Genomic DNA, 27,168 nt, shown 5'->3' with positions numbered 1-27,168 from the left:
CATGGAGATGGCAGACCCGCAGTGAGAAGCCACAGGAAGTAGTCCAAGAAGGTATTCTCTTGGTACTGGAGGGCCCCTTTGAGATAATCAGCCTCCAGGTTCTATTTTAAGTATGAGTGAGGTAGTGCAGACATGACTGAACTAATTGTCTCTTCAGAGTGTTGGAGAGACCATTTACTTATTACTAGGATTTTGGTATTCCTGCATTATTAAAAGGCCAAGAGGTGCAAGAATGCCTCATCCATTATTCACATTTCTTTCCAGCTAAGTGCTGGATCCCCAGATGCCGAGAATTTATAAATGTCTGTCTGGAAAGCATTGACCATGATACACACTGCTCTTGGGTTGTTTTCACTGCTGAAAGCAATCTGCTGGTCTTTCTTTGCATTGACCACTTCCATCCCTGTTCTACAATTAACATACTCAAATGTGGTTTTTGCAAAGTATTACATTTTTGCATAGATCTTTGTGTGTCTATAAGGAAGACAGCTCAGGAGATTCTGAGTATTACTATGTCAGAATATAAATTATGAAACATTTCAAATACCATCAATACCTTTGTGCACTTCTTGCAATAATTTTTCATGAAACTGTTCAGAGGATCCACCTTAATCAGAACCCATGGCTCTCCAAAAAAAATACAGTATTTCCCAAAAAGAATTTAAATCCAGCATGATTTGTACTCTAACGGTACCTTAGAAATCTCTCTCTCTCTCTCTCTCTCTCTCTCTCTCTCTCTCTCTCTCTCTCTCTCTCTCACACACACACACACACACACACTCTCTCTCTCTCTCTCTCTCTCTCTCTCTCTCTCTCTCTCACACACACACACACACACACTCTCTCTCTCTCTCTCTCTCTCTCTCTCTCTCTCTCTCTCTCTCACACACACACACACACACACACACATTAAAGAGGAGGATTAAAGAAACAACCTTAAGCCTTACACAGAGCCATGTTCACATCACTTTGTTCCACATGAGAAAACCCAACAAGCTTGATCATTAAAAATATATGTAGTGACCACCAGCAAAGTCCCTTCCTCTTCCTGGATGCCTTGCTGGCTACATCTACCATGAAGACTGCAGAGTTGTCTATAGTTGCTCACTTTTCTATAAGTCCCTTACCACCATCTTTTGAGATTGCTTCCTGGAAGCCCTGACCTGTAACCTCCATTTTTCACAATCCAAAATTATTCTCTGTCCAGAAAGCACAGAGAGAAGTACGTTGACAGACAGAACATGTTCTTCCCTGGCTGTCTTGACTTTTGTCACTCTCACCCCCACCCCCAGTGCTCTACTTGCCTCTAGCTGGCTGACCTTCCCGCTGCCATATGATGGCAGCCTTGGTCTCTGTCTGGCTCTTCTGTCAAGTTAATTCCATAGCCAACTGTAACTGCCCACACTTGAGGCCTACTTTCTCTACACCATTGCTTTGTGACCTAGAGCAACTTAAACTTTCCTGACCTTTGGAGTCCACACATCTGCCAAGTAGAGATGATACCTTATGGGGTTATTGTAAAAATTGAATAAGTCAATAAAAATATGTAGAATTTTGCCTGGTATATAGAAGCACACAGTAATAGTCATTATTTTTATTTTTCTACTGTTCTGTTTGGATATTTTCCCTCAAATCTTGGTTGAAAAATATCAATGTTGGTGGTGGTGGCACATGCCGTTAATCCTAGCACTCGAGAGGTAGAGCCAGGAGAATCTCTGTGAGTTTGAGGCTAGCCTGGTCTACAGAGCAAGATCCAGGACAAGCCCCAAAACTACATGGAGAAACCCTGTCTCAGACCATAAAAAAACATAAAAAAAAGAAAAAAATATTGGCATCTGTTATCTATTCAGAAAATTAAACCCTTAAGTTTGTTTGAAAAGTATATGCTATTTTAAAACTGTTTACCACACAATAATTCTGCACATTTATGATATATAATATGTTGTCAAAGGATGAGATAAATACTAAATAATCCGACTTTTGTGTATATTTTGAAGTTGATTTTATGGGATCACGCAATAGAAAAATAGATACCAAAAGCTAAGGAGGGTCAAAGGTGGGAGGGGAACAGAACTTGACCTAGATAAAGCCACATATGTACATATCTAGTTGTCTCTTGGATATCTTTGGATGCCAGATTTGTACTCCCAACTCAGTAGTCAATAAGAAAAAGCATTATTGCCAACAAATGTTCGTGTCATCCAAAATTAATAGAGTCGGAGTTTTAAGAGATTGGACCTCTGGAAAGAAATTAGATGATGAAGCTAGGACTCCTCTCAATGAAATAAATGCCATTATAAATGAGACTCCACAGGCCTTCCCAGCCATCTATCTACCACATGAAGATACAACAAGAGAACAGCTATCTGAAATCTAGAAGGAGTCCTTACTATAGTCCAATCCTGCTGACACCCTTACATTGGATGTCCAGCCTCCAGCATGATGAGGAAAAATGTCTACATTCTCGTCACCTAGTCCGCAGTATTTGTCATAGCAGCCTGAATTGACAGAGTAACAAAGCTACCCACCCTAGACTCTGCCATGCTTAGAGACAGAAGTTTGATCTTCTATTCCAGTACCTGAGTGGCAGTCACTATGCTACTTGCTTAGGCCCTTATATTCCTGTTTCCTTCCTCTTACGCCTCTGGTACCACCACAGCTTTGCCACACACCCCTAACAACTTGACTCTGTCCACTGGAGTCAGAGTCATGGCTCTAATGCATGTTTGTAATTGTGCCTTGCTCCTGTTTAAACCTTTGTGGACTCCATAAACTCTCTCTGTCAGCTAAGATCCATCTTGTCAGCTTATTGGTATAATATATCTGCATAAAGGTATCAATCACCATTGACTTTGGTGTGTCTTCACCCTGTTCCCTGTATCTGGACATCTCTAATGGTTTTCCTCATCAATGCTACTTAAAACCTTACCTCCCATTATGACAAGTCTCAAATGTTAGGTCTTGTTCAGATTTCCTTAAAATAAAATACCGCAAGAGTTCCCTGAACTCTCACAGAATGTTGTATCAGCAATGACATTCATCACATTCTGGCTTATCTCCTCAACCTTAGCATACTTCCTTTATTCCTCCTTCTAGATCATAACTTCTTCAAAGGCACTTATTATATCCCTTAAAGCTTCAAATGGGATAAAACGGATGGCAATAATCACGCCAGGAATTAAGCTCATTTATTCTGCAAAGCAGCAGCCTGTTGTCAAATGCTAGCCCTCTCCTCACAGCCCTCGTAAAAAGAATGGGAAAGCATATAAATGAAGCAGCACACAAGAGAAACATACAGTGTGAGCAATTACGCCAATTTCTTTTATAGGAAGAATGCAGCTGAGATAAACATGGAAGCAGATTATTTACCATCCATGGGTTTCGTTGCCAAATTCATCTACATTTTTCATTAAAAGTGCTCAAGTAAGGTAAACAAAATTAGCCCTTGGGAGGAATCAGCATAGAGAAAACAGCTTATCTATCAGCATGGCCTCTGAGATGTATCTATTTGTGTAACTGCTTCCTCTGGGACCCATTGCTTGTGTTTGCACACCTGCCCAGAGCTACCTGCCGGTGTGTAAGATCACTCCAAAGCCTTAGCTTCTAGGTTAGGGTGAAGAGGACAGGTCAGATGGGAGGCACTTACCTTTAGTGCATCCTGTGTGTCATCCAGACAGTAGACTCTAATGCTGTACTCCAGGGAAGAACAGCAGAGGGGCCCAAAGATGGCCAGTTTCAGGCGCTTGGCTGCTGCTTTGGTGGTGGACTGCCCAACCAGGGCATAGGTACTGAGGTTCTCTGTGAGGATGTGGCAAGCCTCTGCATCCAACTGAATGTAACAGGGGGTCGTGAAATTTTCCTCTCCCACCACCACCACATCCTGGGAATGAGAGGGATGGGACATGGTTAAGCTACCAAGGACATGTGCCAGCCACCATAGATGGTGGTAGATAAAGCAGGAATATGTCCTTGAGTTCTAGTTCATCTTTCTTTAACTTTGTGGTACCTATCTTCATTCTCCATCATCAGCTCTCTTTTATCGTTGTCTATATACTGATGCAATTATTTGCATAAATGTTGTGGAATCCACATGAAAATCCAAAAGACAACAACAAATTATCCCTTTCAGTTCAGTATACCTGGGTTTATTAACTGCTTCTGAGAATTTTTTGTTTTAAACTTATAATATTTTATTTAATCAAATAGCATATCAACTTTTCCTAAGAATCTATATTTAAAAATAATTAGAAGACATAAGGAATTAAGACATGATATTATATCACTGTACATTCACTTTCAAAACTCACACTACAGTCAATTTTTCAGAAGAGTACACGTTCCCCTAAAGAATCTCAGTTCTGAGAGTCTCCACAAGATGAGCTGTGGGAAATACATAGTGCCTTTTACACACTTCTCTGCTGTTTTGTCTCATGTAATCTTTAAACAGTTTATTAATTTAGATTAAAATATTTAGTGAGAAATAAGGGGAAATGATGATTTTTGTAAAAATAATCACCAATTCAACCATATTCTGATTTATTCAAATGGCTTCAGTTATATACTAACAAAGAGAGAGGGTCAGGTCATTAAGGCAAGATTCAACATTCCACAAGCTCCCAGGGCAGTTGGCAAGGTGGAAGGTGGTAAAAAGTGCTAAAGACTGGGTAAGTAGAATGTATGGCTGGGTTAAGAGTGCAGTGCCCCTTGAGCTCAGCCAATGGGATGGCAAGCCCAGGGCCAGCAGAGCCATGATTTACACAGACAAATACACATTCTTATTTTTGTATATTCTCTCTGCTTTCAAGTAATTCATACCAAGACAAAAACATTTTATGTGTGGGAAATAAAACACATGCATGAATACAAAGAGGAGTCTTTTCTACAATGCTTTCTACTGTGTCCCAATGGGTCTGACTCATGGTAAGTGCCAACTACTAAAAAAAGTAGGTGAATGAAATTTAGTCTCTAAGTCTGGATAAAGACATGAATGAATTAGCCACCTCAGTTGATAGCTTATTGGTGAGGACTTATGACATTATCTGAGCTGTTATGAGCTGTGTTTTAACAACATCAATGAATTAATATTTTGAAGTAAATGTAAAGGAATTTTACATTGATGAGAAAAGCAGCTTAAGGCCTCTAGGTTTATTCTAGGTCCCAGGATACTGAACAAAGAAGAACCTGGGGAGAATGTTTCAGTAAGTCAGAAAGGTGTGGCCAAGAATGGGCACCACAATCCAGGCCTTCTTTCCAAGAGTTTGCACGAGAAGTTCCATGTACTTTTCTGGACTCTTGAGTTCATCACTCTATCATTGTTGGCATCATTTAGCTCAAGAAATGGAAAAGGCATTAAGCAGAGAATCTTGTAAACACTTAAGATGGGACTTTAGACTTTTTTTTGACAATTTAAAGCTTAAATGAAGTTAACATGAGGCCCATGTATGTCTATTTGAAGGCTCTAGTTAAAAGATAATCCCAAACTCAACCTTAGACTTGAGGTGCTCTGATAAGGAACGATTCCCTCATGTGGTCAAGTATAGTCAATGTTCATAGAAAGGACAAATCTAGTTAATTCCAGAATATCATGCTCCTCTGCTAAGTCAGTTTTCCTAAAATATCACAGCCTTAAACTTTCATGTATATCTCTATAATTTTTTTGCTAAAAATACCAAAAGTAATTATATTGTAGCTTCACATTTTGCACATGTAAATTTTTATATAAATATACATTTATAGTATCATTTACATATGTATTTGATAAAGATACTCTTGAGAGACAGATGCTGAGTGAAGAGTTCTGATGTAAGTTCTGATGATCCCCTATTCCCTCCCCAACATGCTGTGCCTGTACTCCTAACCATGAGTTACCTCAACTTTGGAGTATCCCTTTCCTGTGAGCTGATTTTGAACATCCCCTTTCTTTTGCTCATTAGTCAGAATATCTGGTCTTCTGTCTCTCATTTTGAGTGTGAACTAAAAGACCATCATGCTTTACTTTATAAATAAGGGTCTCCTTTACTTGCACCAGTGATGGACATGGTTGCCCTGTTTCTCCCATAGACACCCACTCACCTCCCACTGTCCCTGCACTGCCTGGTTTTTGAGCTGGATCTTCCAGTCTTCAGTGTTGGGGTCTGCACAGTGATGCAGAGTGAGAATGACAGGACGGGTCAACAGAGCTCCAGGAGGCCCACAGCTCACCACAGGGGTCAGTAAGGTCTGAGACTCTTCCATGGGGGGCCTGCGGGGAGAGCAGAGAACCAGACTTGTGACATTCTCGTGATATTAATGCACTGTGTGATCATTGAGATCTAAAGTTGGATAAGCAGTTCAAATCGCTTCCTCATAACACTTGGGGGTGGGTGGGTAAGGCAGGAATAAATGGAAGCCGTGTTCTCTATAGACAGGCTTTCATCTTGTAAGACTGGAGGTCTTTCGGACAGCAGTGCATTTACCAGCATCTCTTTGATCCCTGTCCTCAGATACAGGGCTGCCTTGGATAGTTTCCTCTGAATCTGATACTTTCAGGATGGAATGAGAAAGAACAGAGTCCTTATGAAGTTACATAAGCAGCTTTCCTGATAACTCTCACCATGGGTCTCACAGGGTTTTAAATACTTTTGTGTTTTCAGGGCCTAACTTGAAAAATACTTCAAAAAACGCACTTCAGAATGAGGACACCCTAGAGCTAAACTTAGTCTAAATGACTTTCAGGCATAATTCGGGCTAGTATAGCAGACTCATTCTTTCAAATGTGAGCAGAAAGGATATGGAATGGCATTTCTATAGCAAGGTAAAATGAGATCACATCACTTATGTATTTCATATGCAAAAAATCTGGTCAAAAGGGACTCAAAGATGCAACTGTTTCTCTCTCTCTTCCTTCCTCCCCTTTCTTCTCTCCCTCCCTTCCTTCTTCCTTCCTTTCCTAAACTCTGTCAATCTGTTTAATTTGTATTACTAAACAACAAGCAAATGGATGAATTAGTCCAAGCTGCCAATCAGTATGTGAGGAAGTCATTCCAAAGTTCCTGAGGTTGCTCATCTATCTCACAACTCACAAGGGTTGTTTTGTGATTAGACTAAAGGCATGTTTCTTAAGAGTTCTCAAGTTGACTCCCAAAAGTGCATGGCTACAGGAGTCATAGGCCCATGAAATTTTAGGAGAGTCTGCAAACACCCCTGTCTCTAGAACAAGAAGCTTATGATACCACAACTGACGTGTGGTTAGTGCCTTAGATATACCCAAATTTTTAGTCCATGGTTACTAGATTATCATTTATTTATTATCAACTCATGTTATAATCAACTAGAATGAACACAAACTGCCTTCTAGACAATTCTTTCCACATATCCTTGACCTGCTAAATAACCCATTTTATATCATGTATTTGGAGATGATTTTGATACATTCTTCCTTACAGAACACTCTCAACTTTTCTAATGTCATCTGACAAGCAAGGATTCGACTTCATTCCCTATGTCTCTTTCTTCAAGTTCATGAGGACGTTATCAGTGCTTTGGAGTCTCAAATTGGGCATCCTGAAATTAACCTAAAACTTAAATGTTTGACCTAGATTATATAGATATAGTCACATATCACAGTGCATTGGGTTATTCTTAATCAAGTAATAACTTATAAATATTATGCATTAGGCTCTAGTTAAGAAGAAAGGATGGAGATACTATTATTAAAATCTCCTTTATAAAAGTAGGTGATGAACACCACTGGAAGCTAAGCCATTTGTTAAAGCTGAGCCCTAACGTATTCCTAATATAAGTATTCTTAGGTTACATCAAGTCTATATAGTTTTGTGTTTGTTAGATGGCTTTTGAACCAAGACAATTATATTTTTAATTTTGCTTTATTAGATTCAATAGTTAGTCTTAATGTTATATCATTCCTCCCAATATTATCTACCTCTCTCCTACCCTTTATAAAATGGATATGTCTGCCATTTTTGTGATTCATTATCATCACTGGCAACATTGTAACACAAGAATAAGACAAGGATAAAACCTTTCCAAGGTCACTACTTGAAGCCTCTCTTTCATCAAACATCAATACCTTGGAGTTATCTAGCTCAACCAAATATAAACCCATTAAAATGCACATCTCAGTGACATCTTCTGTCTTATTCATGTGGACATTTAAAAGGACATCTCAAATTCTTCCATAATTGCAGTGGCTACCTGAAATTGATTTGTCTCTTGTTGTTACCTATAGTTCATGTATTATTTATCACATCATCTAGAAGTTAGTAAATATCTATGCCCTGCCCTCATCTAATGCTAAATAAATGAACAGAGATGGATGAATGATGGCAGCTTTTATTATTTTTAACATTGTTAGAAGAGAATTCTTCATAGATTTATTATGATAATCGATGTGCTTAGCTGTTTTCAAGGATGCTTGTCTACAGTTGTCTTAGAAGATAAAGATGTCTATATCTGCAGGAAATGATAGGCAGGGCTGCCTCTCATTAAGAAAGACTCAGCTTCCCCATGTTTAGTGGTCCTTTTATTAAAACTGTGTAGATATCACCTGACCCTCTTGAAATACTCTGGGAACTTTAGCTCAGGGAACTAACACACAATTGAAGATGATTTAGAACATGCCATTGCTGTGACAGATGAACTTTCTGATGTAAAAACATGTTCCTTTTATCAGCACTGAAAACAATGACAGCTAGCGTGATAGCTCGTGTGTGAAGCCAAACATTACAGCTTTCATAGTTGCCAGCTAACACCATCCCTAAAGCCTACAGTTTAGTCCTTATGGCCCTTACGCTTCTCTGACCTCACTGCCTCCTCCTTCCTTTGAGGCTGTGCCATGATCTCACCCGCTGCTGTCCCTCCCTTCTGTCCTCCCACGTGGAGACCTCAAACAGGCTTAGCTTACTTCCATCCCTTTAATGTCCTGCATAGCATGTTCCTTTACTAAACTAGACTTTCCTAGGCACTGGGAGATGCACTTATATTTGGAATCATAAGGTTTCTGGCAATAGCCTGAGACTTCAATTCTGTCCCTTCACTTTGGTTTTCATTTTCTCTTAACACGGTTTGTCTTCCTCCCTTTGTCTAATTTCCCCCTATACAACATAAGTGAAGCTTTGCTTTCATTTTGTCATGATTAATATTACACTATCAGTCTTTGGCGATGACTTTACTAATATCACTTTTCCTACCAGGAGAGGAATAAGCCTGCAATGATTGTGCTTTCCTGAGACCTAGTTAGTCCTACCTTTTAGTTACAAGTGTTCCTGGAGAGATGAGCAGTAAATTCACAGGGAGGGACCTCAAATGGCCCTAGCAAAGATCTGAGGTTTGGAAAAGTCTGTCTGTCAGGCTGGTGTCAGCAGCTTGCACTTGGGGAAGGGAAGGAGGGGCTTCCTATCACTGCCTAGGAACATGAGGGAGGAGAAGAAAGGCCTGCTGGGTTGAGGGACTGTCAGCTGGACACTGAGTACACCCCTGGCATGCTGTATTGACGGGCACTGCTCTTGGAGGAGGGAAACCAGACAAGGGGGTGGGGGAGCACGGGGTGGGCTATTGGTGTCAAAAGAATTAATTAACTCAGTGAGGTGCAAAAATGTAACGAATAGAGAAGTGATGAAGTCAACTTCATAATGGGATGAACAACAAAGAAGTTAAGACGCTCATATGCTCCTGAGATGAAGGAAGCAGTAGAAACTGAAGGCAGTTTCTACCACATACGAAGGGAGATCATAGGTAAGAGTTAGCTATATTAAACCAAAGGTCAGAAATGTCTAATTTCATACAGCAATTACTTCCATAAAGGGAGGGCACCCAGAATACATAAAGGCAAACAGTAGGAACTACATGTAAACTTTATCAATGACTTTGTAGAGAAGGGCTCTACTCTATTTACGTCCTATATGCTATCTGAGGCACTCAAGCAAACAGTCTGTACATATTAATTGCAGATGACAGGGACTTGAACACAGAACAAAAATTAGCTACAGAAGCAGCAATTAAGTAGAAACACAGCAAAGTTCAATGATCAGAATTCTTAAAGCATTTCAAAAGCAAACAAGCAAGCAAACAAAATCTAACATGGATAAAATAACATTAACAACTTGTCAAGTCTCCATGCCCCTAGGATAAAGTTCATGAGGGAAGAAGGTGGTTTTCTGTCAGGGAAATTCACTTTCAGCCTCTGCTGCCTATCACTGAGAAGACCCTGTACACAGAACAGCACAGATAATTATCATGGGAGCAAAAGCATCAGCTGCCCATGCACACCTATAAGGAAAGGTGTTCATGTGACCCCTCTCCAGAAGAGGAAACCAGAGCTACTCACACACTTGCCTGAGGATATGGGCCTAATGATTAGCACCATGAGATTTCACACAAAAATCATTTTGCTTCTTTCACACTGGTGTGTATGGGGTTGCTTTCCACAAGCTTAGGGATTTTTTGAAAAGGATGTGCCTCCATCAACCTCTCTGTGGACATAGGTGCTTTCTGTGAATACACAGCTTTCTGTCAGGTCCTTCAGGGTGACAATCCCATCTTCAAAAGCACACACATTCCCATATAACGGGCACGTTTGAGACATTTACACGAGGTGCTTCTGACAGGGAATATCCAACTTGCTTCCTATCAAAAACTCAATTGAGAAAACACACACACACACACACACACACACACACACCACATATACACCACATACATATGGAAGTTACTCTGAAGGGTATGCTACCTTTTCCCCAGACATTCAGAGTCTATCACCAGATTAAGTCAGCTAAATATTGTGCTCTGAGCTGAATCCTTGTAGAGTTATTTTTTGTAGCGTACTTTAGGCCCCTACCATCTACTCCCCTGAAGGATCTTAACACAAATAGTCTTCAAGTTCACTCCTACTTTTGTCTTAGGATCTTTGTGACTCAAACATAGTCTTTATGAGGAAGCAGAGAGGAAGGACCCAGTCTCCTTCTAGGCATATTGTTCATGTGGATCCTAAAACTTAATGAAGTCTTTCTTTTCTTTTTATTCTTCCTTTCCTTCCTTTTTTTTTTTTTTTTTTTTTGAGACAGAGTCTTTATGTGGACACTTCTGGCCTTGAACTCCAGAATTTCCTGTCTCAGCCTGTGAATGCTAGAGTTTCAGACATATACCACCACATCTGGCTACCATTCCCCCAGGAAGCTATGGAATAGCCAGCTCATTATCTACTCCCAGGAAGTGTGCTTCGATATCCCATGATTTGACATTCCTACTGCCCTCCTGACTTTATAAATATCACTGTCGTTCCATTGCCTCATCACTAACTCACACCCTGGACTAGTTCTATAGTGATTTCACAGGCAGAAGAATGGTAAAGACCACTAATACCCTATAAAAACCAATGGTTTTTAAAATGGTTCTCCCTTCAGCCACTGTCAATCACCTGCTTGATCTACGGTCCCTCTTTACCTTTTCTTTAAAAAAAATTCTCCTACAGTATGGCTTATTTATCCTTATACATATTCATCCTTTAGTTCAAAAGGACACAGGGAGGAGCCATTGTATAGTACTACTGTGTCAGATACAAACTATGTGCTCACCTTCTCCTTTCACATGTACTTTAATAACAAACTAAACCAGAGTTGGAATGTTTCCCATTGTCCCCTGCCCCCTGTTTCTTTTTGCCTTGGAAATCCATCTCCTGCTGAGACTTCATTTCTGTGTCCATGAGATCATATCCTACTTACATCAGAGTATATCTCCCTCAGAAACAGCTTCTCCCCTCCAGCCAGTGGCTGTGTTATCTCCCCTTCTTGTGCAGTGCCCAGACCTTGCGCCTTAAACACATGACATGTGTTCCTTTTTAACTCTGGCCAGTTAAAATGTATTTTTCCTTCTGTAATATCTTTCACTTTCTACTCTTCTGTCTTCAAGTCTGGCATATTCCACACTCACCGCTCAGGAGCCCAACCCGACCCAGAACCTTCATGAAGATGTACTAATCCTTCACCCAGCCCGTCACACCCCAAGTTACCGCATCACTCCTTAAAAAGAAGTGCTAATCCTGTGTCCTTAAGCTGTTCAGAAACTTCCTGTGGATTCCCACTTTCACATTAGGGATTTCTGAACTGATTGCTCCCTTTGGCTGGCTGCTTGAAGAACTACCGAGGCTTTGTGTTTTCTCCAGCGCTCTAGAAAGTAGGAGAGGAAGGAATCTCGTTCGGCCCAGCCTGGCAACTCTTCACCTTCTTTGGTCCGATGTGGTTTGTCTCATCTCTGGCTCATTTAGGCCACACATCTGCCAGCCTGTGCTTTGCATAGAGCACATTCAGTAATGATAAGGCCCCATTTGTCACATTCACTATGCCACATGTAATTAAGTTCACGCCTCCCTTCAGACAACTCACATCAGCAGATGACCAGCTGGGTGCTATCCAGCTGGAAACACACCCAGTTCTGGTTGCAATGAAAGGAGTCCCAGAGAAACAACAGTGGAGAAAAACAATGCTCACAATTCTGCTGCAAATGCCTTCACGTGGCACTCATCTCCTGATGTCCTCACCCTGACTTCTCAGGAAAAGTTTCATCTGTATTACATAAAGAATGGAGAGGGGACTGGCAAGATGGCTCAGAGGTTAAGAGCACTGGTTGTTCATCCAGAGGTCCTGAGTTCAGTTCCCGGCAACCATATGGTGGCTCACAACCACCTATAATGAGATCTGGTGCCCTTTCTTGGTGTGCAAAAAAATAAATAAATAAAGATTGGAAAGGTCTTTATGTGTAGTGACGAGTGTATGGAAAAGGTAAGATAATGAGAAGGTGGAGTGGGGTCTATCATGTACACAGGAGGGATGCCATCTTGGAAAGTAGGAGAGCTCTGGGGTCAGATGGCCTTGGGTTGGATTTGGCCCTCCTCCATCACTAAAGAGTCTTGATTCCCAGAACTTCAGTTTCCTCACCTTTAAAGTGGGTTTCATCAAAATGTACAGAGTTTTACCAAGACAGAAACATATAGAAGAGTCTGTAGGAGAAACATCAGGGAGAGTTAGTTTTGCTACTCATTCTGAAGTACACTCCCACTGTGCTTTTGCAGGGAGACCACAACTGTGTCATATTAGAAAATGAGTGGTGTGAGATCTTCTCATTTATCTGAGAGGTCATCTCATGTTCTGCCTGTGGTTCATATACTCTGGTAGGTGTTCTCTTTTTGTGTGTATGTATTCATGTGTGGAGGCTAATCATGGACTTTTGCTGTCTCCCTCATTGCTCTATACCTTATTTTTCTCAGACAGAATCTCTCATTGAAACCAACACTAGTTAATCTGTCCACACTGCCTTGCTGGCAAGCCCATAGGGCCCTCCTGTCTCCACTTTCCCAGTGCTAGAATTACGGGTGTGTGCCACTATGCCTATATGTGGGGTGCTGGGTATCAACCCCAGGCCTTCATACTTTTGTGGCAAACAGCTTACACACTAAGCCATTTCCCCACCCCACCTTCTGCATATTTTGCTCTGAGATCCCGAGCTTTCTCCACACACACACACAACTTTCTTGATGCAAACCAAGTTCAATAGAGTAACTCCCCCTTCATTAGTTGAAGTTAAAGGCAATGGAACCTTAAGGGAGAGGTGTTTGGCCTCATCAATACTCTATTCCCTCCCCTCCATCCAAAATGTACAATCACTCTCTGAGGAGAATACCCTGAAAGGATGGAAAGGAAAAATGGGAGAGTGGGAGAGGACACACCATTCAGTGGCAGTAGCCCAGTATGGCTTGGGCTTTAGTTGGGGATAATGGTGATGGCGTGAATAAAGGACCCCAGGAACATTGCATGTCTCTGTGGCAGGAAGTACAAGGGCAGTTCTCAGGTCTGTCAAAGGTGCTGCCCAGAACATCAAAGGCTTTGGTTGGGGGACAGCATCTTTTTAATGTTTACCTTTGCTTAGGACAAGAGAAAACAGAATGAAATAAATCCATCTTCAAGTTTGTTAATTGCTTGTCTTGCTCCCAAAGCAGGGAGTCTTAAGGATATGTGAATGTTGCTCTGCACTAGAGATGAAAAAATATATTTGACATAAGTAAATACAAACCTTTTAATGATTTTCTGTGGCTCAAATTTAAGGCATGAATAATGTGCCTTATTCATGTGCAAGTGTTAGTGGTTTGGTTTCTTGCTGTTGTTTGTTTTTAAACTTCTTAGTCTGGCTGTTGTTTGTGTAGGTGGAAAGATACTACCAGAGGGGGGAAATGTTCTGGGTCATATTGTTATAAATAACTGTGTTTCCACATAACAAAAGAGCTTTTCAGTTACTGAAGTAGGGAATAAAAGAGCTGGCTTCCTGAGGATGAGAGTGGGGAGCAAAGTGCAGGAAGAGGATTGCCTGGTCTGCATGTGTCATTCCGATTCTGCTCAGAGCCAGACCTGAGGATGCTTTTTCCTGGACCAACAATGATCCTTATGGAAGGAGCATCTCCATTTTCAAAACATCTTTGTTTTAAGATGCCAAGGTGTCTTTGAAAGCATTATCCACCCAGGCTTCTAGTGCACTGCACCCCTCCCCCCTACACAACAGGCACACAAAGAACTTACTTTATATGGGAATTAATCAAGAAAGACCACCTCCGCTGTGTCAGAAGCTAAACTAAAAATTGAATTTAGGACATCTAACCTGTTGTTATTATTTTTACTTAAATTATTTACATATTGATGAATAGGACACATTCTAAATAGAACCTTTGGATTCAGTATGGTTTTAATCAGCACCAGGCTCATTTTGAAAGGTCTAATTATAAAAGCTAAGCATAAGAAGGCTGATGACTCTTGTGCTGGAGGAGAGTTATAAAGCGAAGAATCTGCACAAAGGCTGTACTAGGCTGAGGTGGGAGGGGCCTATCAGGGGCTGTGCTATGCTGAGGTGGGTAGGGCCTATCAGGAGCTGAGTTAGGCTGAGGTGTGAGGGGCCTACCAGGGACTGTGTTAGGTTGAGGTGGGAGGGGCCTACCTGGGACTGTGTTAGGCTGAGGTGTGAGGGGCCTATCAGGGGTTGTGATGGGCTGAGGTAAGAGGAGCCTATCAGGAGTTGTGCTAGGCTAGGATGGGAAGGCCATGTCAGAAGCTAAGGGGTATCCACTTTCGCGACCTTTATCTCTACTATGGCTAGATTTTTGACCCAGGTCTCAGGAAACCAGCATGTCTATCTTAATCCACCTCTCTTTGGACACTTTGTGAATCATGTTTTTGGCCATATTTTCCTGCTTAAAGGACCATATGTCCACTCATCGAAAAGATCTCTAGTATTCTATCCACATTCAAGATATGTAGTGTCTGAAGCTTCAACAGGAAAGAGAAGTAAAATTGGACTTTGTTTTTATAGGTCTAGAGTCAAACATATGTCACTCAAGACAAAACTGTTTCTATCGTACAATTCTCCTCCAAGTGAGACATTGATAAAGTCAAATGCATCAGAAAAAAACATATTTACCTCATAGTTTCTTTCCTGTGTACAGTCACATACATTTCGTAGACTCTCCCTTGGGGAATAGCCCCAGCGGGAATCAGCAAGCTTACTCCTGAATAGCAAAAGAAAAAAAAAGTGTAAGACCTATGAACCAAAAGGAAGCTTTTGTAGCAAGCAAAAGGGAATGAGATTTTGTGCCCATGTGGCACTCTTCTTTCCATTTTCCCTAAAACCATGTAAAGGTCTATGTCTTCCCCCCGGCTTGCAGGCCTTGCTTTTCACCACAGCTCCCTCTGAACTGTTAAGGAATTACTTAAGAGAGTGATGTCATTTTAAAAGTTCGTGTTTTATTTAAGGAATAGACAGATGGTTCCACTGTTGTTTTTCTTGTAAATTGTGGAGAAACCAAAAACTGCTATTAAATTTTTAAACAGCTGCAATGATGCATTGTTTTTGATAAAAAAAAAAAAAAGTTCCTCATGAAATTCAAAGTCAGGAAAATGCTAACCTCAGCCATATCAGAAAACATCCCCCCCCAAAAAAAAATTATCTAGTGAGCATCAGTGTTATTCCACAGCAGAGCTAGTGAAGGGAAGAATTTATTTTATTATACATAACTCTAGAAAATGAGCAACAACATCTCACCCAGCTACAACAGGTCTGAGTACTTCTCCTTTGTTGATGATTGGTGCCCAAGATTACTGGTATCAGCTGTGTGAGAACTTGACCTTGGATGATATGGAGACTATTTGAATTGGTGTCAGAAGATGCTGGCTTTAAAAACTTGGTGAAAATTTTTGTTTATTTATTCAGTTTGAACAAGTTTTCAGTTGGATGTCCATGATGGTGGTCTGTGGTCTACCCTTTTTATAACTCCAATAGTACAGACCAGCACTACAGAGAAGGACTTGGCTGAAGATATTTGGGTCTATCTTTTCATTCCCATGAAATGCACCTTAATTAAGTGCAGTAAAATGCATAAACTGTCTATGTGAGGACAGTATCTGGCTTTTCTATTATGTCAAGAAAGAAATGAGGATCCTTGAATAACATGTAATGACTTGGCATGAAGTAGATTGTGCCCAATGAGACAAGGCAGAAGGAAAAGTTGCCCAAGTGGCTTCAAATCTCAAGAAAACAGAATAAAGAGCCGTGGGCTTAGGGGTGCAATTATTTGGATGTCCTGACAGAACCCTATCTGTGCAGTTGTTGAGCCATGGTGTTCTTGAAATGGAAAGGGTAGCTATGGTGATAGGGCAGTGGAATGTGGTGTCAGTGTAAGCTTGGCTTATGGAGGGCATGAGACTGGAACAGGAAGGCTGTATATGAGACAATTTATAGTCAGAATTAATTTTCCAATTAAATCATACAATGTACCTTGATCTTGCTATGGGGATGAAAAATTATAAATGTAAAAGAAAAAGAATAGTTAGAAAACAACTGTATTCTATTGAATGAAATAATCTAAAGTTTATTTACAAAATTCTAGCTACTCTCCTTCCATTTAAAAAAGACTCTGGAATAATTCACATATTGGAAAGTGGTAGGTGTAGAAACAGGAAGAAAAAGAGAATTCAATGAGCATCGTGGGAGAAAGCACTATGTTATGGATAAATGTAATTTTTAAATAACAAAGTACTAGGATATGTCTGACTACATAGTTAATGGACTATTATAAACATAATGATTTTAAAGAGCATACAAATAGCATGGGGATTAATGAGAAAAGGTTAAACAATTCTTATGTAACATGATATCACTTACATACATATACAAAAGGAAAAATGATATTCTGTCAAATAATTTTAACTTTATTACAGGACCTTTTCAGAGGGATGGGTAAAGAGTTATCAATGCACTGAAGTAGGGAGTGAATAAGAAAAACCAAAGACAGCTTCATATTCAGGCTATAGATTCCTGTGGTTTTATACTTACTCATATATATATGTGTGTGTATGTATATATACACACGTATATACTAGTATATATAATTATATCATAAACATTATATATTCTGTATTAATAATAAATATAATAAAGATATACTATATTATATGTGTAATATATAATATTACTTATATATTATATATATATAACATAATTACATAATTTTATATAACAATACAATAGGTCAGTGAAGTAATTTCTGTTATTTTATTGAAAAGTAGCCACAGACTTGTTGAAAAGAGTTAGGCTGTGCTTTGCAAGTAGTCATTAGTTGTCTTATGTCTTACAGTTGGTTGCAAATCCGTCAATATTACTGGAAATGAATACCAACTTTCAACACTGGCAGCCACTGACTTAAGTCTTCTATGGAAGACGATTGTGTTTTTTATTCTTTAGACATTGCTAAACTATATAATATACTTAAAATAAATAAAACTACAAATGTACACTAGATGAAGTTGAGATTGTAGACAGTAAATCATAGACTGGAATAAATACCTTACAGATACTTTCTGATTGAATAATGTACTGAATAATTAATAAATGAGTATTCTGTGTCTTTTATGTAATATTTGCTTCTTGAGAAAATTGGACCAAACCAACTGACTGCATTTTCTTTTTTTTTTCTTTTTTTCTAATTTAATTAAATTTTACATATCAGCCATGGGTTCCCCCTGTCCTCCCCCCTCCCGCCCCCACCTTCTCCCAGCCCACCCCCTATTCCCATCTCCTCCAGGGCAAAGACTCCCCTGGGGATTCAGCTCAACCTGATAGATTCAGTCCAGGCAGATCCAGTCCCCTCCTCCCAGGCTGAGCAAAGTGTCCCAGCATAAGCCCCAGGTTCCAAACAGCCAGCTCATGCACTAAGGACAGGTCCAGGTCCCACTGCCTGGGTGCCTCCCAAACAGTTCAAGCTATTCAATTGTCTCACTTATCTATGGCCATACCACCCTGAATGTGCCCTATCTAGTCTGACTGCATTTCATAGACAGTGAGGGTTCCTGGGTTGATTATGCCTTCAAGATGGTCAGTGCCAGTTCTGAACAGAAAGTTCTCAGCAGAAAGTTCTTTCTAGAGCAACTGAGTTTATAATTGATTGGATGAAGATAAATGCTTTTGTAGATTTTTGTATGAAATAATGCTTGAGATCTACTGAATGGAAACTTGAGTTAGACAACATCTAACATTTCAGGTTCAATAAAAACAAACAGATAAGATTTTAGAGAATCCAATGTGATTTCAAGCTGCATCGTTGTCATGTAAAGCTTTAAGAATTACCTGAGTTAGGAATGATGAGGTGACCCCCAAGCGAGTTGAAGGTGCCAAATGCTGTGCAGGATGGGTCAGTCTGTCTCGCAAGACTCTGATTCTTCAGGTTAAGAGCCTCGTTCTCTAGCAAGGATTGGGTCATTTGGGGAGACAGCTTGGATGTGAACTCAGAGAGGTCATCCTGGGGAGTGACAGCCCCTGAGGCATTATACACTTTGATTTTCAAGTTGGGCAGTGGGTCCAGAATTGGAGAATTGGTCATTGGGATTTTGTCTGAGACATCATGCAGAGCATAGACAGGTCCCCTGTACATGGCTGCAGCTGAGGTGAGGTCCGGGGGCACTGCCAGGAGATCTGAGTCAGAAAGAGAAAATTATTCCATTTTTTTTATTCTCCATTCAGACCATGCTAGATTAGTGAGAAACCACTTCACACCATTAAGCCAAAGCAAAGCTGATCTGCTCACAGTGCAGAAGGAGAGATCAAAGGCTCTGGGAAACAGGGCAAATGTAGTGTCAGCATCTATCTTGTTATTGTCCATTGATAGGTAACCTTGCTCCTTCGATATTCTGCTTTGGGGTCTAATCATGACACTTACGGTATTCGGCCATTTCAACAGATTAGAAAGAACAGTAAGAGTTACAGAGTCACTATCTGGTAATGCTTTTGCTTTCCTATGCTAAATTTGGATTCATTTGCACATCACTGCATTAAAAGCATTATAAGAAGGGCAAAAGAGACCAGAAAAATCAATGAATCAATGTAATTATTCTTTCAAATAGAAGTTAAGAAGCAGGACAGAGGTACCTGTCAGAAAAGAAAACCAGAAATGATCTGTGCATCTCATCAACTCTGATTTATTGTATCAATATTTTCATTTTTATAATGAACAAAGCAAACCAAAATCTCTGCCTTCACTCAGCTTCTGTTCTAGCTCCACTGGATGGCACAAATGCCACTGAATTTGAAGCTGTGTGGGCACACTGCTCACCACGTGTATAACTAATAGGGCAGAAAGCTCACTGACCTTGTCTGGCAGCCTTGATGTTCACAGGCTGAAAGCCGCCATTGAGTGCAGAGGAATCAATGATGTCAGACTCAAAGTCACGGTGGTTCTTCCGGTAGACGAACAGGGCCACTACAACAGTGATCGCCAGACAAACAGTGACAGCGATCACAATCCCTACATAGAGCGCAACATCATCTGAGTCAGGAGCAGCTGGAAAGAGAGAATGAAACATCAAACCAACTGCTTCGAGAAACTTCCCACAGAACACATATGTATTGCAGTAATTTTTTCAGACATTTATTGCCATTTTTATGGGTTAATTTCAAGTCTATTTCAAAAGCTATATAAAATGACTGTGGCTTTTCAGTGGAAAATTATCTCTGATTTCTTTTTCTTTCTCACTGCATCAATCTACCCACTAATCTATCTCATAATTAGGCAGCATAACAGACTATTTATTGCCAGGCATTTAAAGAAACTGGAGCCCAAACCACCCCAAACCACAGGAAATAAAGACTTTGTTACTCCTTTCAGGTGAAAAAGTTTGGGAGAGTTTTTGAATTCACTTATAGCTAAAACAAAAACAAAAACAAAAACAAAAACAAAAAAACCAAAAAATAAAAAACAAACAAACAAAGAAACCCAACAAAACAAAACAACCCATAAGCACTGTCAGAAACATCTGGCATAATTTTAATCTGTATGTGGATTGAACCAAGATGTTTTTCTAACTACCACTTAGTCATAAAACTGCTTCCTATGCACTCTTCTCTCTTCCACTTAAATCAGTGCAAGAATGTATGGGAACCATGGAACTATGCAATACAGCAAAGCGAGAGTAAGGATTGAACATGGTGGCTTAGAAGGGGTGTTTTCAGAAGCCCAGATCTGGGGCAGAAACTAATGTGAGTTCCATCTTATGATGCAGACACAGCATTATCTCCCAGAACCATGAGTTTCTTATGGGCCTTTGTTAGAGTTTACCATCTAAGCTTCTTTTTATTGGAATAAACTATAGCTTTGTGATGTGTCAGAGAGGAAAAGGTCTTGGTCAATGATCAGACAAACCAGGCTACCTCTGGAAGTAGGTAAGCATTTGACCAACACAAGGTGCCATCTACAGGGGGCTATTTTTAGGTAATGCAAAAAAAGAATTCTTGTAAATGTTGCTTGTTGCTTTGGTGGCATGAAACAGGCTTGGATAGAAATGGAAAAAGTGACAAAAACTGATTATTAAGACAAAACACAAAAAAAATCAGTTTGACATTGCTAGGTCTTTGTTTTAGACCCATCAGAAATATTCAGCAAGGCTAAACAAATCTGCAGTCTCCTCACTGTAAAAGAGGTAGTTAAGCTGATGCTTCAGGTAGTCAAGAACAATTGAAAACTTCATGGTGAACTTATATACATGTACATTTGTGGGTGATCATGGAGAGGATTTTCAAATCTGTAGATTTTGTGATCTAAAATTTGACAAACCTCTCTCCTAAAACACAGAGCCACATGGTTTAAGTGTGGAAATAACTCATCACTTTATCTGCCAGGGCCTCCCAGCAATTACCCACTCTCTTGTGTCCCAGTGTCTTTAATTACTCTGGCAGTTTATATGAATCTACTGTTGGAAAGTGCCCTCTTTAAAGACTATCATCCTTCCCAGTATTTCAACTTTCCCATCAAACAAGTCAATATTGACAGCATCTTCCCAACATCCCAATAGTCTTCATTATGTGGACACTGCTTTCAAAATGCTGACTTTGCTGTGGGGTTTTACTGGAGACCCTGTAGAAGAAATCTTAACTTCGGTCAGAATGGTATATCTAATCCTTAATATTTTACTTTACTTATTCATGATTTATAGCACAACAGATCTGCATTTTTTCAACCTTTCCTTTTTTAGTGTTTGAACCCTGCCCTTTTCTGTATCCCAGCCAATTTCATGATATGTTTTCTCAGTGATGGAGGCTTGTGCTGCCAATGGTAGACTGATAGCTTTTAGAGCTGGCAGCGACTTGAAATGACCCTTTCTTCTCTTCAGCAGTGAAAATCTAATTTGCTTTTCATGTTAGAATACATTAGGCTCCTTTTTCCTGTGTGCACATCTGTGAGCCAGCGAAAGGCAAACTTGAACAGGGGCAATAATGTTAAAGGACTGTTTCCCAGCATAAAACCCAAACGTCAAACTTACAAGAAAATCCATATTCATTCTGGGTTCTGTGTTCAGTTGAAATGGGGTAAATGAATCCTTGAAAAGAAAAAAAAAACAATGAAACAGAAATGGGAACAAAATCAAATTAATGAAGGAAAACAAAATAGGAAGCATGAAAAAATGGTTTAATTAAAGGAAAAAGGAAAAGAAACCTGTGGTCCCTTAGAATTCTGGTTGAGTATAGAATTATGATTTCGTGCCCACTGTTTGCTCTGGAGCCTCACTAAGAATTAATAAGTAGGCAGATTGAATTTCAGAGCAAAAACTGGTCTCGAGTCACTAACTTTGGAGTGCTTAAAGTCTTTCTTTTATTGAGCATAAACTCTAATGGATCTAATTTATTTCAGACATCCAGGGTCATTAGCATAAGGAAAATCTTTTTTCCTTATCCCTGCCATATGCTTTAATTCCCAGGACATGCTCAGAAGGCCCTGAACAGTTTTCTTTTTCTTTTTTATTTAATCATAACAGCTTGCTTTTGGCCTCTCAGAACTAAAGCAGGCCTTTCGTCACTGGTCAAAGGTTAAGTACCCATTTACCCAGCTGAGCATGTTCACCTCACCAGAATCTTAGGTCCACTTTTTGGATTTTTGTTCATCACTTGTCCCTTTCATTTAATAGGAATCCAATCAAGTCTGCCTGGGGACTATATAGACTGTCAATACAATGACAACTGGGTGTTTTTTTTTTTTTTTTTTTTTTTAAATCATTTGAAAATCAATTGTGCTAAGAGATTATAAGCTTATTTATTTTAGGACTTTAGAGGGATGTTTTACATTAGCCAGATAATAACAAATAACCTCGTCCCACTGAAAATGCTTTCTCATTTGAATGCATTCTGAGTAGGAAACCCATGAGCATAGTAGTGTGACACTAAAAATGCCAACGCAAAGTGGAGAGAGATAGGCACAAAATGGGCAAAAATGAGGACATAAAGTTTTTAAAATGAGACCACTGTGGAAAGAAATGCAAGTTCAACTTATAGCTGGCACCCAGTGTTCCCTACAATTTAATATTCTGAAGCATATGAATTAATCAAATAAGGTAGCACCATTTGGATTAATCAAATGAAGATGAACATGAGCATGTGAATTAAACATTCCTAGTAATACTCAAGGGCAAAGACTAGAGAGGAACCAGAAGAATCACAATTAATTAGTTCGAAGCGAGGTCTGGAAGGCTTTAATGGTAAGGGTAACTCTAAATCAGGCTGCAGGTAGCTCTTCTGCTGCCACAGAACACTCATTTCTCATCAGCTATTTACCTATTTGGGATTTAATTCTGGGGAACCGCACAATGCTACTTTAATGAAAGTGAGGCTTGCTGGAGCACAGATAGGTTTGCTTTGAATTAATATTTAATGCTTTATTTTAGAGCAATGATTGCAACCTCCTACTTGGTTTTATAAATATTATATTCCTTATCCCAGTTGTTGGAGTCCATGTATTAGTTTGGTTTTCATTTTTAAACATCTCTGTCTGTTAATAGCCTTTTTCCATGTGTAGTCTGTGAACTCAATAAAAGGACACCTGGGACAAATAGAGCCTTTAGAAACCCAAGGACTAAGGGCAAACCTAGTTTACTGCTATGAAAGGCGAGCTGAGGATGAAGCCCTTTTTTTGGAAGTGAGGATGCTAGTCAGAGGAATGTTGAAAAACTTAGTTTTTATATGAGGCAGGACAAGGATATGAGTGTAAACAGAAACTTGGAAATGTTCTGATGGTGATCTGGAAAATGTTGATAAGCACTTATAATGGCCTGCTTAAGTGCACAGGAACTCCAAATCTCATGAGAGGAAAGCTTCAGTCCAGACACAATGACATGCTCTGAAGTATATCCTCCGCAAAGCAGGTCCTGGTTTTCCCCGATGTCTTATCTTCCCACTTCCCAGTAAGGTTCTTGTTTTTGACAGTCAAAACAAAAACAAAGCATAATCAAAATGTAGTTCTCATTTTCTTTCTTTCTTTTTTCTTTTTTTTTTTTTTTTGTCGGAGCTGGGAGCTGAGGACCAAACCCAGGGCCTTGAGCTTGCTAGGCAAGCACTCTACCCCTGAGCTAAATCCCCAGTCTCCTCATTTTTTTTGTAATGTCCCATATTTACTTAGATCTAGACCATTCAATAATTAAATTGGTGTCATATGCTGTGATTCTGAGACTAACATTTAACCCTAGGCAAAGGATTAAGAATTCGCTCACTCATTCATTCAAATATTCATTCAGTAGGTGATTTTGAATTCTACAATACTTTGAGTTCTAATCTAGAAGTTTTCTCCCTGGCCATAAGGAAATAAGTAAGTAAATGACATTATAGACAAGATCATTTTAAATATTTAAAATGTTCATTAAAAATCAAGCATAAAGGCTGATGTTGTAACTCAGTTGTAGAAGGCTTGCCTATGACACGCAAAGCTGTGGATTTGATCCCCTGTATGGAATATGAACAGCATCAGGAGTGTTGATAAACACTAGTAACTCTGTACTTGGGAGGTAGAAGCAGGCAGATTAGAAGTTCAAAGTTATCTTCAGCTACATGGCAAATTCAAGATCAGCCTGGGGTACATAAGAACTGGTTCAAAACACTGTACTCTTCATCATTGTCGTCATCATCACATCATCACCATCCATAATACAGAAGGAATATGTGGTCTGATTAGAGATATAAACAGCAGCAGATCATGTAGGACTACTCATTCACAAAGAAGTTTTAATTTTATTACTAACAAAATGAAAACTATGTGTTTGAAACATGAAACAAGTCACGTTGGATTCTCTACAGAGAATGAACTGCAGAAGAAGCAGAGCTGAAGTATTTCAGTTACCACGCAGCTGGAGATAGCTTTTAATATATCAGTACACTTAGTCAAGTACTTGCATTTGAATTTGCTTTCAGCAAAACAAAATAAAAAAAAACTAAACATCTCACTCACTATTAGTTATTTCTCATAGCCAATTAGGACAAATCTAGGCAAACTGTTAGTTTCCTACATGAAAAAATCTAAATCGGAGCAATATTAAAGTGTGCTCAATGCCCCAATTTACTATGTTATGGAAACATTGATGAAGAGTTTTTGAAGGCAACTCTGAAACTATTTCTATCCCCTCCTAAACACGTTTGCTGCTGCATAAGGAAAACACCACTTAGGAGGCTGGAATGGGAGTTTGCTGCACCCTGTAAATGAGAGAACAGAGGTGCATTTTCCAGAGCTTGTTTTTATGCTCTTCCATCTGATTCACCTCTCCTGAAACAACGGGGGACATTTTCTTCAGTTAATGAGGTGGCCCTGCTGAGTGCAGTCCTAGCAATAATGAAAAATAGCAAGTCCAGCACAACACAGTATAGAATGACTGTTCTGTAGTGTCACTTTGGAACCTAGTTCTTATCTTAGGGATTTCACTTAACTTCTCTGATATTTAAAGTAAAGCCAAATGAAAGAACACCAGGGATGCTGGCCAATGTAGTGAACTTGAGTTCACGGTCTTGAATTTGTCAGCCTGCTAGACTTCTACTTGAATACCAGCTCTACCATTTGTTAAGCGGTGAGATGCTAGAAAAATGACATCTTCTCCCAAGTTTCAGTTTTCTGATATGTGTAGGAACCTATAGATTCTTTTTTCTATCGCTGTAGAAGGGAGAAATTGGGTTTACAAAATACTTATAATCAATCAATAAATGGCAAAGAGTTGATGGCAAAATCATTATGAAGCACAGTGTTGAACTGCATTGACATGCTGGATTCTAAGGGAACATTTATTTATTTATTTATTTATTTTGGGACAATGAGTATGGCCTAGTTAATGAATGAGCTAAGAGCTCTTGCCTTAATTTTATTGCAGAACCAAGGAGCCAAGTTTCTCTGAGAAGCCATGGAAGATGACCTCCTTTAAGTACTACATACTCTTACTGTCCCCATTGAAAGGGGTTTGTGCTTAGCCTTTGTGGCTTCTGGCAACTATACAGTAACATGCTTCAGAAGCAAGTTTCCAGGAGTAGAGTGAAAATTAACACTGGCCTTATTTCTCAACTGGGAGTGCTCCATTTCTCATCGAGGGACTTAAAAGGGGGCAGAGGCGGTGGCTTTTATTCTTTGCACTCTCACAATGTTTGAGGGCTTGTGTTGGCACTTAGTAACTGAGGTCCAAGGACCCTGCATGCCCTGAAATGAGATGAACATTCTTGGGAACAAAATGTACTCCAAGTCACAACACTCAAATTGGTATTTTCACTGTCACAGGCAGGAGGCCCTGGGCAGAATGCAGTATCCTTAGTCCCTGGGACAGATGAAGAGCAGGCTATAAGGGAGCTACTTTTACCCTATAGCCTCTTAAAAGAAGAACTTTGAATTCTTAAAGAAATTTTGCTTTTTAAAGACCAAGTTTTCCTAATCTGGAGTGCTAGAAAATGAAGGGTTAATTATAAAGAAAAATAATTAATTATTATTACTCTCTCTCTCTCTCTCTCTCTCTCTCTCTCTATATATATATATATATACATACATACATACATATATACATATATATATGTGTGTGTGTGTGTGTGTGTGTGTGTGTGTGTCTATAGGAGTTGGGGCTCAGGCACCAGAGAACATGTGTGGAGGTCAAAGTAAAACTTTCAGGAGACAGTTCTTTTCTTCTACTATAGTATCTGGATGTTAGACTCAGGTCATCAGCTACTGAACCATCTTATTGGCCCTCATCATGGAGAAAAGCTTTCAATGAACTTCTTTAAAAAAAAAAAAAAAAAAAAAAAAAAAAATATATATATATATATATATATATATATATATATATATATATATATATATATAATTAAATTTTACATATCAGCCATGGGTTCCCCAGTCCTCCCCCCTCGCGCCCCCGCCTTCCCCCCAGCCCACCCTCCATTCCCATCTCCTCCAGGGCAAAGACTCCCCTGTGGATACATTTAAACCTGGTAGATTCAGTACAGGCAGGTCCAGTCCCCTCCTCCCAGGCTGAGCAAAGTGTCCCTGTGTAAGTCCCAGGTTCCAAACAGCCAGCTCATGCACTAAGGACAGGTCCTGGACCCACTGCCTGGGTGCCTCCCAAACAGTTCAAGCTATTCAATTGTCTCACTTATCCAGAGTGCCTGATCCAGCTGGGGGCTCTTCAGCTTTTGGTTCGTAGTTCATGTGTTTCCATTAGTTTGGCTATTTGTCCCTGTGCTTTTTCTAGCCATGGTCTCAACAATTCTCACTTATACAATCCGTCCTGTTTCTCGACAATTGGACTCCTGTAGCTCCACCTGGGGCCTGGCCAAGGATCTCTGCATCCACTTCCATCAGTTATT

General features: G+C 39.7%; 1 protein-coding gene across 2 annotated transcripts in view; it reads right to left on the bottom strand.

The window, feature by feature from the left end:
- Window positions 1-27,168, bottom strand: part of Unc5c (unc-5 netrin receptor C) — a 361,607-nt gene that overhangs the window by 30,685 nt on the left and 303,754 nt on the right. Inside the window, exons 8-13 of one of the 2 annotated variants that reach the window (XM_036189838.1) lie at window positions 21,840-21,896; window positions 19,673-19,864; window positions 18,655-18,999; window positions 15,454-15,541; window positions 6,073-6,241; window positions 3,647-3,880 (exon numbers count right to left, since the gene is read on the bottom strand). In XM_036189838.1, coding sequence (XP_036045731.1) covers window positions 3,647-3,880; window positions 6,073-6,241; window positions 15,454-15,541; window positions 18,655-18,999; window positions 19,673-19,864; window positions 21,840-21,896 — 1,085 coding nt within the window. The remainder of the gene's footprint in view (window positions 1-3,646; window positions 3,881-6,072; window positions 6,242-15,453; window positions 15,542-18,654; window positions 19,000-19,672; window positions 19,865-21,839; window positions 21,897-27,168) is intronic. The other variant, XM_036189839.1, reaches the window with a different exon arrangement.

This window comes from Onychomys torridus, chromosome 6 (genome assembly GCF_903995425.1).
Source record: "Onychomys torridus chromosome 6, mOncTor1.1, whole genome shotgun sequence".
NCBI classification, from domain to species: Eukaryota; Metazoa; Chordata; class Mammalia; order Rodentia; family Cricetidae; genus Onychomys; species Onychomys torridus.
The sequence above is the reverse complement of the archived record's forward strand: the minus strand, read 5'-3'. Positions and strand labels throughout refer to the sequence as shown.